This window comes from Chiloscyllium plagiosum, unplaced genomic scaffold, assembly GCF_037043375.1.
Source record: "Chiloscyllium plagiosum isolate Xiang-an unplaced genomic scaffold, Cpla_swu_hap1 HiC_scaffold_11, whole genome shotgun sequence".
NCBI lineage: Eukaryota > Metazoa > Chordata > Chondrichthyes > Orectolobiformes > Hemiscylliidae > Chiloscyllium > Chiloscyllium plagiosum.
In genome coordinates, this window is record NW_028270149.1 from 28,542,143 (window position 1) to 28,555,240 (window position 13,098).

The 13,098-nt window shown below is 42.0% G+C and overlaps 1 protein-coding gene across 6 annotated transcripts in view; it reads left to right on the forward strand.

The window, feature by feature from the left end:
• LOC122557344 (serine/threonine-protein kinase PAK 3) overlaps nucleotides 1-13,098 on the forward strand; it is a 244,078-nt gene that overhangs the window by 199,879 nt on the left and 31,101 nt on the right. For all 6 annotated transcript variants that reach the window (XM_087991933.1, XM_043704954.2, XM_043704956.2 and 3 more), the window contains 2 exons: nucleotides 8,717-8,765; nucleotides 12,415-12,527. In XM_087991933.1, coding sequence (XP_087848059.1) covers nucleotides 8,717-8,765; nucleotides 12,415-12,527 — 162 coding nt within the window. The remainder of the gene's footprint in view (nucleotides 1-8,716; nucleotides 8,766-12,414; nucleotides 12,528-13,098) is intronic.

A 13,098-nucleotide genomic window follows, 5' to 3' on the forward strand; every position in this document is an offset into this window, starting at 1 on the left:
CATCAGTCACAATTGAATATGTTGCTTTACAATAACAATAGATTTTTTTTGGACATTGTACTCCTACTTCAGTCTTGCAATTGATGTCAAACAAGCTGGTAAGTTTGCTCTTGCATGGTCATATATCCATTTCTGCTCTTACATTAGTGAATGTTCCACAAGGTTATTCAGTGAGAACTAACATGAAAATAACTACACCTCTCCTGCCATTTTCGTGAACCAGGTAACTAAATAACAAGAGCTCATGTCAACTGCTTTTAAGCTTACTTGTGCACAATTTAGTGAAGGTTGGGAGGAGGTTTGAAGAGATGGTCAAAGTTATAAGCCGAGACAGAGTACGTGGAGAACTGTTCCTGATGGTAGGAACAGTTAAGAATCAGGGGACACAGCTTTAAAGTATTTGGCAAAAGAAACAAAGACAACTTAAGGAAAGAAAACTTTTCTTATTCAGCAAGCAGTTACAATCTGGAGTGTGCTGCGTGAAGCTGGTGGTGTCAGATCTAACTGCGGCTTTTGAAAGGGAATAGGATAAATATCAGCAGAGAGAAAAATTGTAGGCTATGTAGAAAAGGCTAGGCAATGGGGCTTGCAATTACACTTGCAGAGAGCCAGCAGGGGGTCAACAGACTGAATGGTTTCCTTCCCTGCTGTAATTATTTCATGACTCTGGTATGACATAGTATTGATGAGGACAACTGGTATATTAATATGCATTGTTGTGCAGTGTCGCACAGTGAGCAGGTAGACCCTCTGACTCACACAGAACACAATGCCAATGTGAAATGTTCATTTCATCTGTCCTCTTCCAAAAAGACTATCAATGTAATACCAAATTCAAAGTGTTAAATAATGATTGCTAATGAAACCTATTAATTTATAGACTAGATTAGATTACATTACATTACAGTGTGGAAACAGGCCCTTCGGCCCAACAAGTCCACACCGACCTGCTGAAGCGTAACCCACCCATACCCCTACATTTATCCCTTACCTCACACTACGGGCAATTTAGCATGGCCAATTCACCTAACCTGCACATCTTTGGACTGTGGGAGGAAACCGGAGCACCCGGAGGAAACCCATGCAGACACTGGGAGAACGTGCAAACTCCACACAGTCAGTCGCCTGAGGCGGGAATTGAACCCGGGTCTCTGGCGCTGTGAGGCAGCAGTGCTAACCACTGTGCCACCGTGCCGCCCAGACAATGCCCTTTTTAGCATGTTAACTCCCATTACAGCAATTTCATCTTCTGATGGAAATTGCAATAAGCAAATTCTTATCTTAAATTCTTGAACAAAACTGCACAATCTGTACCTATGCTCATTTTTGTTCAACAATTACCCAAAGCATATATTTAAATGTTATGATTATCATAAATGTGTTTCATCTGCATTTACAAGTTTGTGCACATCTTAGCACCCAGAAATTGGTCTCAAGTGGAGAAACAAAACAGGCAGTATTCCATTTGCATTTGTACACAACAAGCTGTTATTAAATCTCAATGATCATACTCCACTTATGAATATTTAGAGAGTACCTGCAATGTCCATATAAAAGAGCTGTTTTAAAGGTTACAAGTACCTATCCAGTTCTGTCATCTCCAGAAATGTCACAGTGGGTGAATCCTACTTTAAAGGGGCCTGTATCGCATGGGCTATGTTGTGATTTGTAACTGAATAATGTGAGAAATTGCTGCATTTTTTAGGCATCTGCCGAATGGCAAGACAAGTGTCACCTGAGATAGCAACAATTTGCCAATTAAGGGGGATCATGGTTTGTCAAGTGGCTTGTTAAAACCACAATTTGCTTCCTATCTTACCAAATGCACCGAACAAGGTTGGTTTGAGAATTCTCGTTATGAAAGTTGGAATGGGGATCTGGCAAATTTAGCTCATCACAGACAGCCTGCATGTTGTCAGGCCTCCAATTACCAGTTCAGGGGATTGGCCACAGTCAGGCGTCTGGTCAGGGGCTCCATGCCTCTGCAGGCTAGGGGGTGGGTCATGGTTAGCCATGCAACTCCAAAGCAGACAATTCAGGGGTTTGGAAGAGCTGAAAAATCAGAGCATGATCCATGGGCACCAGTGCCACACACCCCTCATCCATGGACTTTGGTTTCTGGTATTTAGCAACCCCTCACAACTCTCATGGGCACTCCTCTGATGGGCTTGTTTGGGAAGCATTGCAGTGGAGTGAAGAGTGGTAATTAACTCCAATGGGCAATGGATGTCTTGCATCCCCGTAGGAGCAGGCATTGAGGAGAAGAAGGGAGAAGGTCTCCTGCGTCAGGCAACTGTCCATCCATCTGACCACTTTCTGCCCTACTCTGAGTTGCTCCCTTCTGTAATGGAAGAAAAGGAGGGACTGAGTAGGATGAAAGTGGGTGGTATGGCTGTTTGTGTTGTTGCAAGTGGTCAAAAGATGGTGAGGCACTCCGATGGAATGAGTAGGCAGCACCAGAAGGTGTGCAAGGTAAGTAATATGAGAGGTTCGGGGCAGGATGGAAACCAGAGTGAGTGTTGGCGAAAGTGAGGGAAAGGTAGGTGAGGTGTTCTGTGTGAGTGCATAAGCAATACAGAAGCCATGGGGGAAAATTAAGCTTGTAGGTGGGTGAGAGTGAGTGAGCAAAGATGTTGCATGCAATAGTGAGAGTGGAAGAGCATGAGCCTTGGTGGCAGGTGATGCAGGAGCAGAGATATTGGAAAGATACTGGGGACAAAAGAACACTGTGTCTATCCTAGCAGTGCAGAGAAGATCATTGGGGTGGTCTTGGTTCTGGCCTGAATGTGTCAAAGGTTAAATAGTCTCATGCTCATCCTATAGGTTAGCTTCTCTCCAATATGGAGCTTCATGGAGATGGGGTGGAGTGTTGTGGTGAGGAGGATGGAGAAGAGTGTTGATGTGATGACATAGTGCTGCTTGACCCTAGTTTTCACTGGTATTAGATCTGTGGTGGATTCATTCGTGAGGATTACAAGCTTAAATGTCATCATTCCACAATCCCTCACAGTTGACAGAGTCAAAGACCTTTTGTGAGCTCAATGAAGGCCATGTACAGAGGTTTGTGCTGTTCTCTGCACTTCGATTTGTTGCACACTGAAAATCATGTACCTCTTGATGGGAGAGCCACATTGAGACACATTAGGCACTGAGGGGAGACAGTCAAGGAAGTTTCTCACAATGATCTTTCCCGTGGCATACGAAAGGAAAATCGCTCTAATTTCCAAAGTCGGACCAATCTCCATTCTTGAAGATGGTGACAATTACGGTGTCTCTGAGATCTCTCGACATGCTGTCTTCCTTCCAGTCAAGGGCAATTGAGGTCATGAGTTCATGTCCAGAGTGCCAGTCCATCATCATTTTAGTATTTCAGTGGAGATCCCTGCTGATTCTCCATAATACAAATGTAGGGACTAATGGCCTTAACACACTGCAGTAGTAATCACTGCAAGTTGATTCACTCCAGTTTACAAGTTTGCAGACTAGTTACAAATGAAGAAATTCAGTTCAACCATCCATATAAGTTCTAGTCCTGAATTCCTGCATCCAGTTGTTCCTTAAAACAGATCAGTCGTCTTACCTCTACCTCCTCAGAGTCTAATCCATTCATCTGTGTATTTCTTGATACCAGTCTTAGAGTGTAATTCATAAAAAGTTAATTTATTTCCTCCTGGGTTTGCCTTTTCCATTTACTGACAATATCGTACAGTCATTACCTCTGAGATCATTTCAAAAGCCCAGTTTATCAGATGTTTCAAATTTCCCAAATGCCAAAATTTCTCCATCTGTTTCCTATAACCATTGACATGAGAAGTCAGCCGAGTAGGACTGCAGTAAATGAGTAAGGATTGATTTATTTTAATGTATTTGTGGCAGGTATGGATTTGTCAGAGTCTGGAATAGAAATGAAAAGGTAAATCAAACTTTTAATATATATGTGAGGTGAATATTGGATTGAATAATATAGAGGGCCATATATTGATATTATCATCTATAGTTTGATGTAGGCGTTGGCCTGAATTTATTGACTGGATAGATGACCAGACATTGGAAGAAAGTGGGTGATGCTAGAATACAGGCCTACACGAGGCTTCAGTGCTAGCGGCCACCAATTTAGTGTCTGCTTCTGGGGCTGTAGTCACCACTGAAAGCACGTGGCCCCATTGGACAGGCACTAGCTCAATAGCACCATTGAGCACTAGTCACTGATGCACGTAGACTTCAGCGTACCAGAGACAAAATATTTAAGAAAGCAGAGGATGCAATGCTGAAGGAGAAGCCACTCTGTGGTGGTGGTGATGAGGGGGGGATAGCTAGGTTCCCAACGGCACTACATTCTCAGTCCCAAACCACCACCTTGCTTTATAAAACCAGAACCTTCTGAGCAGGGGGGCTCTTCTCCACTTAACAATGTTTCTCATACAACAAAATTCACAGGCACCTAACTGGGGGTATTTGTTTACAGAAAAAAGCTGGATCTTTTCTGAAGGCAACCAGTTTGCTTCCAGTTCCACTGTCTATAAAATGGCTCACTGGCAGGACAAGTTTAGGGAACCAATTGATTGCACTACCCATGTGATCTTTGCTGTTTTCTGCCTTCAGCGAAGAAGGGACAGAATTTGGGATCATAGACCTCTGTATAGCAGGGGTTATCACTCAAAAACAAAGTGTTACTAAACATATTACTCAGACTTAAAAGTAGAAAAATCAGTGGGGAATGATGGCATACACCTGAGGATCACAATGGATGTTTGAAACAAAACAGCAGAGTTTCTGTCTATGTACTTTTACAAACATCAGTGGAGCTCTAATTGTGCCAGAGGATGGAAAAGTATCAGAAATGATGTCTGCCTACCAAAAAGGAGACTGAAGGTTTGCAGGTCAAATAGCCTCACTCCAGTCAGTAATAACCTACTACATATATATGGAATCAAAATGGTATATAAAGACGTAAAATTAACATTTCAGGTTCCTGGTTTTCATAGAACTGGTCTTGAATGATCCTCCACCTGAAATTGTAACTCTTTCCGCACCAGTGTTGCCAGATCTGCTGTGCATTTCCAGCATTTTCTGTAGACAATTCTTTAAAATTGGCTGTTATTATGTAACATCACTGAGTCATCCTGTCATAATATCGACATTTGTTTCTTGTTCTGTTAGAAGTTAAAGGCTAACAAAGCTCACTGGTTCAGAATCTTTATCTATTTTACCTAGAAATAATGTTGCTTTCATTTGTATTCAGCTCTCAAGTTGTTAACTCACAGGCAAAGCTGGCTGGTGTGTTATTTCATGTCAATTATTTGGAATACCATTCAGCTAAGGATTATGTGTTCTGACATACGAGATTAATATGAGACAATACAGGTCATGCAGCGCTTCCTAGAGTTACTCATGTCAAAAATGTTGGAATGGGTTTTGTTCAGAAACACTGAACAGGAGGATGAGCTAAAATGACAATGTTATTGCAGTGGAAACTGCTCCTTATTGAAAATGGGGGATTTTATTGGCAGGTCCATGGGCTAATTCCTGACATAAAGAATTCTGGAAGAATGAGAGATGGGGGAATATCTCCCCTCTGTCCAATCAATGAGGAAATTTGTAAGTGTATCAGTTCATTATATGTACATGCAGCGTCTAAAAGCAATTTGTCCTGTTTCAGTTTAATTAACTTGTACAGTGAGCCTATTGATATTGGTAAACATGGTATTTGTGTATTTTGTTACATTTCATGGTGCAAGGAACAGTACAGAATTGACTGAGATTTACTGGAGTGTTTTATTTGTTAATGTCATCTTGTGATATGTAGGGGAGGTTAAAAATGGTGACACATGCAATAACTTCATCCAGTACATACAATGAGGGGTCTTATTGCCATGGATCCCAGCTTTGGTTGTCATTTAACTTGATCCTGGTCAGTAAAGTTAGTGTGCAACTTGTAGCAGACAGGTTTAATTACAGAGGTTTGTAACACTAGCATTGGTTTAGTAAGCTATTTCTGACAGTTCTGTTTCTAAATACGCAGTATTTAGAGCTAAGCTGTGGTCTCCAATGAGCTCTTGCTCTTTAGTGTAAACATAGAACAATACCGTGCAGAACAGACCCTTCGGCCCTCGGTGTTGCACTACCTGTGAACTAATTTAAGCCCATCCCCCACTATCCCATTATCATCCATATGCTTATCCAAGGACTGTTTAAATGCCCCTAATGTGGCTGAGTGAACTACATTGGCAGGCAGGGCATTCCACACCATTACCACTCTGAGTAAAGAACCTGCCTCTGATATGTCTTAAATCTATCACTCCTCAATTTGCAGCTATGCCCCCTCGTGCAAGCTAATGTCGTCATCCTAGGAAAAAGACTCTCACAGTCCACCCTATCTAATCCTCTGATCATCTTGTATGTCTCTATTAAATCCCCCCCCCACTTAGCCTTCTTTTCTCCAATGAGAACAGACACAATTCCCTCGGCCTTCCCTCATAAGACCTTCCATCCAGACCAGGCAACATCCTGGTAAATCTCCTCTGCACCTTTTCCAATACTTCCACATCCTTCCTGTAATGGGGCGACCAAACTGTACACAGTATTCCAAGTGAGGCCGCACTTGCGTTTTGTACCGTTGCAGCATGATATCACAGCTCCAGAACTCAATCACTCTCCCAATAAAACCAAACACACTCTATGCCTTCTTAACAGCACTATCAACCTGGGTGGCAACTTTCAGGGAACTATATACATGGACACCAAGATCCCTCTGCACATCTATACTGCCAAGAGTCTTTCCATTGACCCAGCATTCTGCCTTCCTGTTTGCTCCCCACATTTATCTGCATTATCACCTCACATTTATCTGCATTGAACTCCATTTACCACCTCTCAGCACAATTCTGCAGTTTATCCAAGTCCCCCTGCAACCTGCAACATTCTTCCACACTGTCTACTACTCCACCGACTTTAGTGTCACCTGCAAACTTACTAACCCATCCAGCTATGCCTGCATCCAAGTCATTTATAAAAATGACAAACAGCAGTGGTCCCAAAACAGATCCTTATGTCACACTACTAGTAACCGGACTCCAGGCTGAATATTTTCCATCAACCACCACTCACTGCCTTCTTACAGAAAGCCAGTTTCTAATCCAAACTGCTAAATCATTCTCTATCCCATGCCTCCACATTTTCTCCAAAAGCCTACTATGTGAAACCTTATCAAAGGCTTTAGTGAAGTCCATGTACACCACGTCAACTGCCCTACCCTCATCCACATGCTTGGTCACCTTCTCAAAAAGGTCAATGAGGTTTGTGAGTCATGACCTGCCCTTGACGAAACCATGTCCAATCAAAATGTTGCTTACGAGATGATTATAAATCCTATCTCTTATAGTCCTTTCCAAAACGTTTCCTACAAGAGACGTAAGGCTCACTGGTCTATGATTAGCTGGGTCATCTCTACTGCCCTTCTTGAACAAGGGCACAACATTTGCAATCCTCCAGTCCTCTGGTACTAAACCTGTAGACAATGACGAGCCAAAGATCAAGGCCAAAGGCTCCACCATTTCCTCCCCAGCTTCCCAGAGAATCCTTGGATAAATCCCATCTAGCCCAGGGGACTTATTTACTTTCACACCTTCTAGAATTGATAACACCTCCTCCTTACCAACCTCAATCCTTTCTAGTCTAATAGCCCATATCTCAGTCTTCTCCTCTACAATATTCTCCTTTTCTTGAGTGAAAACAAATGAAAAATATTCATTTAGCACCTCTCTGAAACTTTCTCAATTTACTTAGTTTCGCTGCCTTGTTAGAGATATGCCTACATCTCTCTTTCTTTCTTTTTTTTAATAATCTATAATTAGTGCCTTAACTCCAATAAATTTATTTCAGTTGTTCCAATTGGCTCTCACTCTGACCCCACCTTTGCGTCTCTGAGGAGGCAAGACATCTCACTCTTCTGCCCTGCACTTCTTGGTGAAATTGACTGAGCTTTCACATCCTGACTAAACTCAGGAGGGTGAATGGAAAAGAAAAAGGAAGGAAAAATGCAATTAGTTGTGATGATACTTTTTTAAATGCTATTGATAAAAGATGGAGTCAAATATACTGATGAAAGCAAGCAAAAGGTTGAGATAACAATTGATTAAACGTTTAGAAAATTGGATTATTCTCTTCGTAGCCATGTAAAAAGATGGACTCTGGGCTTGTTTATATGAAGTTCAATGAAAATTCAACCCATCCTGAACAGGAAGCTTTCCAGCAGTTTGGAATAGTGCTCAGCCTTGTGTTTCAGAAAATCAACTCATGATTATATGCAAATTTATGTGAAATAATAATCCATATTTAAGTCTAGCCTTTAAGAAAGTTAGAAATGATCGGTGTGTTCTTTCAATTTTTCCCATGATTTCAAACAAAAACCCTCCTCGGTGTTATCTTGTAGATTCTTCTGAACAATACTGTATAAAATGTAGTCTGTTGTCTCTCAGGAACTGCCCTAGCAATGCAACAGAATCTGGCAGGTTCACGATGAATACAACATTCTGGCCCAAGCAAAGACTTGTGCTTTGTATTACACTTTGTTCTTATCTCTATTGGAGCTAGTTGTGGACTTCTGGTGCAGAACTTGAAATGCAGCTCTATTCTTCACTGAGTAATGTCCATGAAAATATCAGAAATGTTTGACATTGAGTGTGCTAATAGTTCCTATTTTACTTTATTTCTTTAGAGCATCAGGCACTGTATACACTGCAATAGACATTGCCACTGGGCAAGAGGTAAGTATGTGTTCTTACAAGTTTCAATATTGTTGTTTTTTGGCAATTCTAGAGTATAGTACACTCTCTGGAATGCTGTCTATTGAATCAAAGTTTCTGCTATCTCTGTATGTAATGCACCTCTCTAAGTGAAACAGCATATGATACTAGCAAACATACCATAACCTATATGAAAGATGTATCTCTTATTGTACCACTGCCTCTTGTATACCATAGATGTATTTTATGGTTTCCTTTTTCCATTTGAAAACCTTATAAAACATGCAGGGCAGCATTTAATCTGGGAAACACAGGTCTTGGCTGCAGGCTGGACAGTAGCTGAGGGCCTCATATTGGAGAAGATCGATCATATTAGTGGTCTCCATTTTGATTTTCCTGGAGGTGAAAATCCTGCCCCCGGAACCTGCTGATCAACCAGGCCAGGAGCTCTCCATTACAGACAGCACTACTCAGAGGACAGATATAAATGAGAGAACCCCCCTTGCTGGAAATTACAGTCTTCAATGGTGGGGGCTTTCATTAAAAAAGGGAGGTTGTCCAAATGACCCACTTCCCACCCACTCCCAGGTTAACCCTTTAATATGGAAGGTAGATGGGTGCCAAAATCAGCAGTCCACCCACCAGGTGTGAATCAATAAGGCTCAATTGAAATTATGAAAAGCTCAATTGACCCCATATTATCTTGACAACAGCACAAAAATGGTAGAATGGTGAGGTGGGGAAGGGGGAGGGGTCAAAGGGGGTGTGTGGGCAGGTGGGTGGGAGTGGACAGCTTGTTTTTGTTTACCAGCTTTTAAAAGTGCAGGAAGGAAACAGAGTCCCATCATGGATGTAAATTTGCTTGCTGAGCTGGAAGGTTCGTTTTTAGACATTTCATCACCATAGTAGATAACGTCATCAATGACCCTCCCCTGGAGCTTCTCTGGAGGCTTACCGATGAGCTTACCTAGTATGGTGACAAACGTCTGAAAAGGAACATTTCAGCTCAGCGAGCAAACTTACATTCAGAACGTTAACCTAAGCTACAAATCTTCTCAAAACTTGCTAACTCCTATGGGGTCCCATCATTTTAGATGCTGAAATTGTGCATCAAGGCCTCTTTCCTCCACCAGATAGTAGACTTCTTCCTTCCTCCCCACACAGACCCCCTCCCACAAGTCCTTCCACCCCCCCACTCCGCCTCCTTTATTGTGGCCACATGCACCCTGCCCAAAGCCCTCACCTCTGAATCAAAGATCCTGTCTCTTGTCCTCCTAAATCTCTTTTCTTCCAAGTTTAGAGCAGAGTATGTTTAAACTGGAGCAGACTTGTATCGAGTGTTGAGTGGGCTTTACCAATACTGTCCAGCCTGTTTTTTTTAAACAGAGACCTTTAGTCCAGGAGACATTGAGGCCTTTACCTGAAACTGGATGCAGTACCGGCAGCATCCTCTACCAGTCTCTGGTGCTGCTGGGTTTGCTGACCAACCAAACTGAGGAGTAGCTGCAGTGTGTGGTACTTACTGCCATAAAGGGTTTTGTTATTGCACTACCCAGAAGGCAACTCCCCCTGCCAGCTGCTGGTTGATAACTAGCAGCAACCTGATGAGGCCCTTAAATAGCCATTGATAGTCTATTTTAAAAACCTCAATTAGCATTTGGGCAAAGTCCCCATCTGCGAACCTCACCATCCCTGGAATGATTTGGGCAGAGATGGGCATTCAGCATGGCCCCCAGTAGGCACGGACCTGACCAAAAGAGTGCCCACTCTCTGGGGCATCAAAATGTGCCATGGGGGGAATAGTAAATTCTGACCCCTGTGTATAACTTATTCCTAAAATGTTGTTAGACCTTCAGAAAGAAGCACTCAAAGTATGCTCTGTAAATTACAAAGCAGGAGAGCCAGTTTTATTTTAATTGCAACAGGTCAGCAGGTCTGGCAGTGTCTGTCGACAGAAATCAGAGTTATGTTTCGGGTCTCGTGACCCTTCCTCAGTTCTGATTTACAACATCTGTAATTCTTTCAGTTTTTATTTTAATTGCCATTGTCTTTTATAAGATATGTCTTGTAGCTCCCTACAGTCATCAAACATGGAAGCAAATGTTTTGCTTAAATTATCACATGTCTAGTCACAATCGATTAGAGGTGTGATTATTGTGCACTGTCATTTTCTCTGATGGAATCCAAATCGGACTAACATTTGGACAGTCTCTAAATTTTTAGAAATTGGCCTAGCACTTGCAATCTAGAATAAATATTGAACATCAGTGAGGCTGACTGATAACCTCTCTTGACCTTTGTTATATGAGAAACATTTTGCAGTTCTATCACCTCCTTTTTGCTGACTCACATTTGTAGGCTGGTTCTAATCAATTGCCAGAACATTCTGCATACATTTCTCTGAGGAGCTCTGTCCTTTCCAAATTCATGGCGTTTGTTTGACATTTTGAACTCTGAAGCTGACAGCCGTCTGACTGTATTGCATTTAAATTGATTTCCAGTTCAGCACATCCACCATTTGACAAAGAAGAGCAGAGATATTTTATCCCTGGGGCTTTTATCTTGATGAGAATTGTTAAACATTGGAGGAGGGATAGCTTTATTTTATTATTGATATCACTGTTTGAGTGTTGTGGTATATCTGATTTATTGAAAGAGTGGTATGCGTGCGTTTTACTGTTTGCCCTCTGAATGTATGGGCCATTTTGTAGACAAAGGAAGAAACTGGTGAAGAGAGAGGGATGGAAAATTCAAATATAGAATTTACTTTCTTCATTGACTTGCTGCCAATTCCTTCCATATCACTTGTTCCACATGCATTGTTTGAAACATGGCCAATTCAGGCAGATAACAATACGAAGCAATAGCAGACAGCACAGACTTTGACATTAGGCAAATGTGGATACTGCAGATGCTGGAGATTAGAGTCAAGCTTGGAGTGGTGCTGGAAAAGCACAGCAGGTTAGGCAGCATCCGGGGAGCAGGTAAATTGAAGTTTCGGGCAAAAGCCTTTCATCAGGCTTTGACATTGCTTTTCTTACAATTGTACTTGCACTGAAACAGCATCATTTGTGAATCAATTGGATTTCTTTTGAAAGAAAAGCATACATACCTTGTAGGCCAGCTTTACAGGTGGACTATTTGACCTTGAGCCAAATCAAACTCCATCCCCTTCTCACCAGATAGCCCACATACATGTACATCAAAGCTGAAAATGCTGGATTGCGATCAAAATTAGAAATCCCATCCATATGAAGGCAAAATGAATCAATTCTAACTCAGACTTGCACATCTAACTCCAATCAAAGCAGAAATTAAACCTGGGACCTTCCGAATCTAGAGCTGAAAATGTGTTGCTGGAAAAGTGCAGCAGGTCAGGCAGCATCCAGGGAACAGGAGAATCGACGTTTCGGGCATAAGCCCTTCTTCAGGCTTATGCCCGAAACGTCGATTCTCCTGTTCCCTGGATGCTGCCTGACCTGCTGCGCTTTTCCAGCAACACATTTTCAGCTCTGATCTCCAGCATCTGCAGTCCTCACTTTCTCCTCACCTTCCGAATCTACCACACCAAAGGGTCCATGACTGAAAGTGGTCTGTTTTGGTTTTTAACTAAACATACTATCAGAGCACCATCTTGTTAACTGCTGACCTCAACCAAATCTGATTACAGGTGGCAATCAAGCAGATGAACCTACAGCAACAACCCAAGAAGGAGCTGATTATAAATGAAATCCTTGTCATGAGGGAAAATAAGAATGCAAACATTGTGAACTATTTAGACAGGTGAGTCTTAAGAAGTGAGGTTCCACATTCTGCTTGGATGTAATTGTGGAAGTTTCAACAAATAAGCTCCCACACCTGGATCCCCCTTGTCGCCTCCTCCTCCTTCTCCTCCTTCTTTCCCCAGCCCATTAGTACAGTAGTGTAGTAAAATGTGGAGGTATTCAAAGACTTGTGACCTACTAAGGTAGCCATAAATTGAGGTCCACTCTTTCTGTTAAAGTTTTTTTTTAAATACAAGTACACACATCATCCCAGTTCACCTGACTATCAGCTCAAAGTTGCTAGAAAGCGTGGACCAGGTTTCTGCACTGAAAAGGATTATTATATTTATTACAAGTAATTAGCCTATAGCTACAAGCAAACAGAGATACAACACAGCAAGCTGAAACTCTAATCCCTTAAACATGTGCACGTGCATGCACACACACACACATGCATTGAGAGAGAAAAAGAAGCAGAAGTCAGTTAAGTGGTCTTTGCTTCCTGATTCTAATGTTGAGATGAGTCTTCTTCAGCTGGCCAGACCTCTTAGTTTGTAAGATGCGCAGTGTTCATCTGTAAAATGTCTATG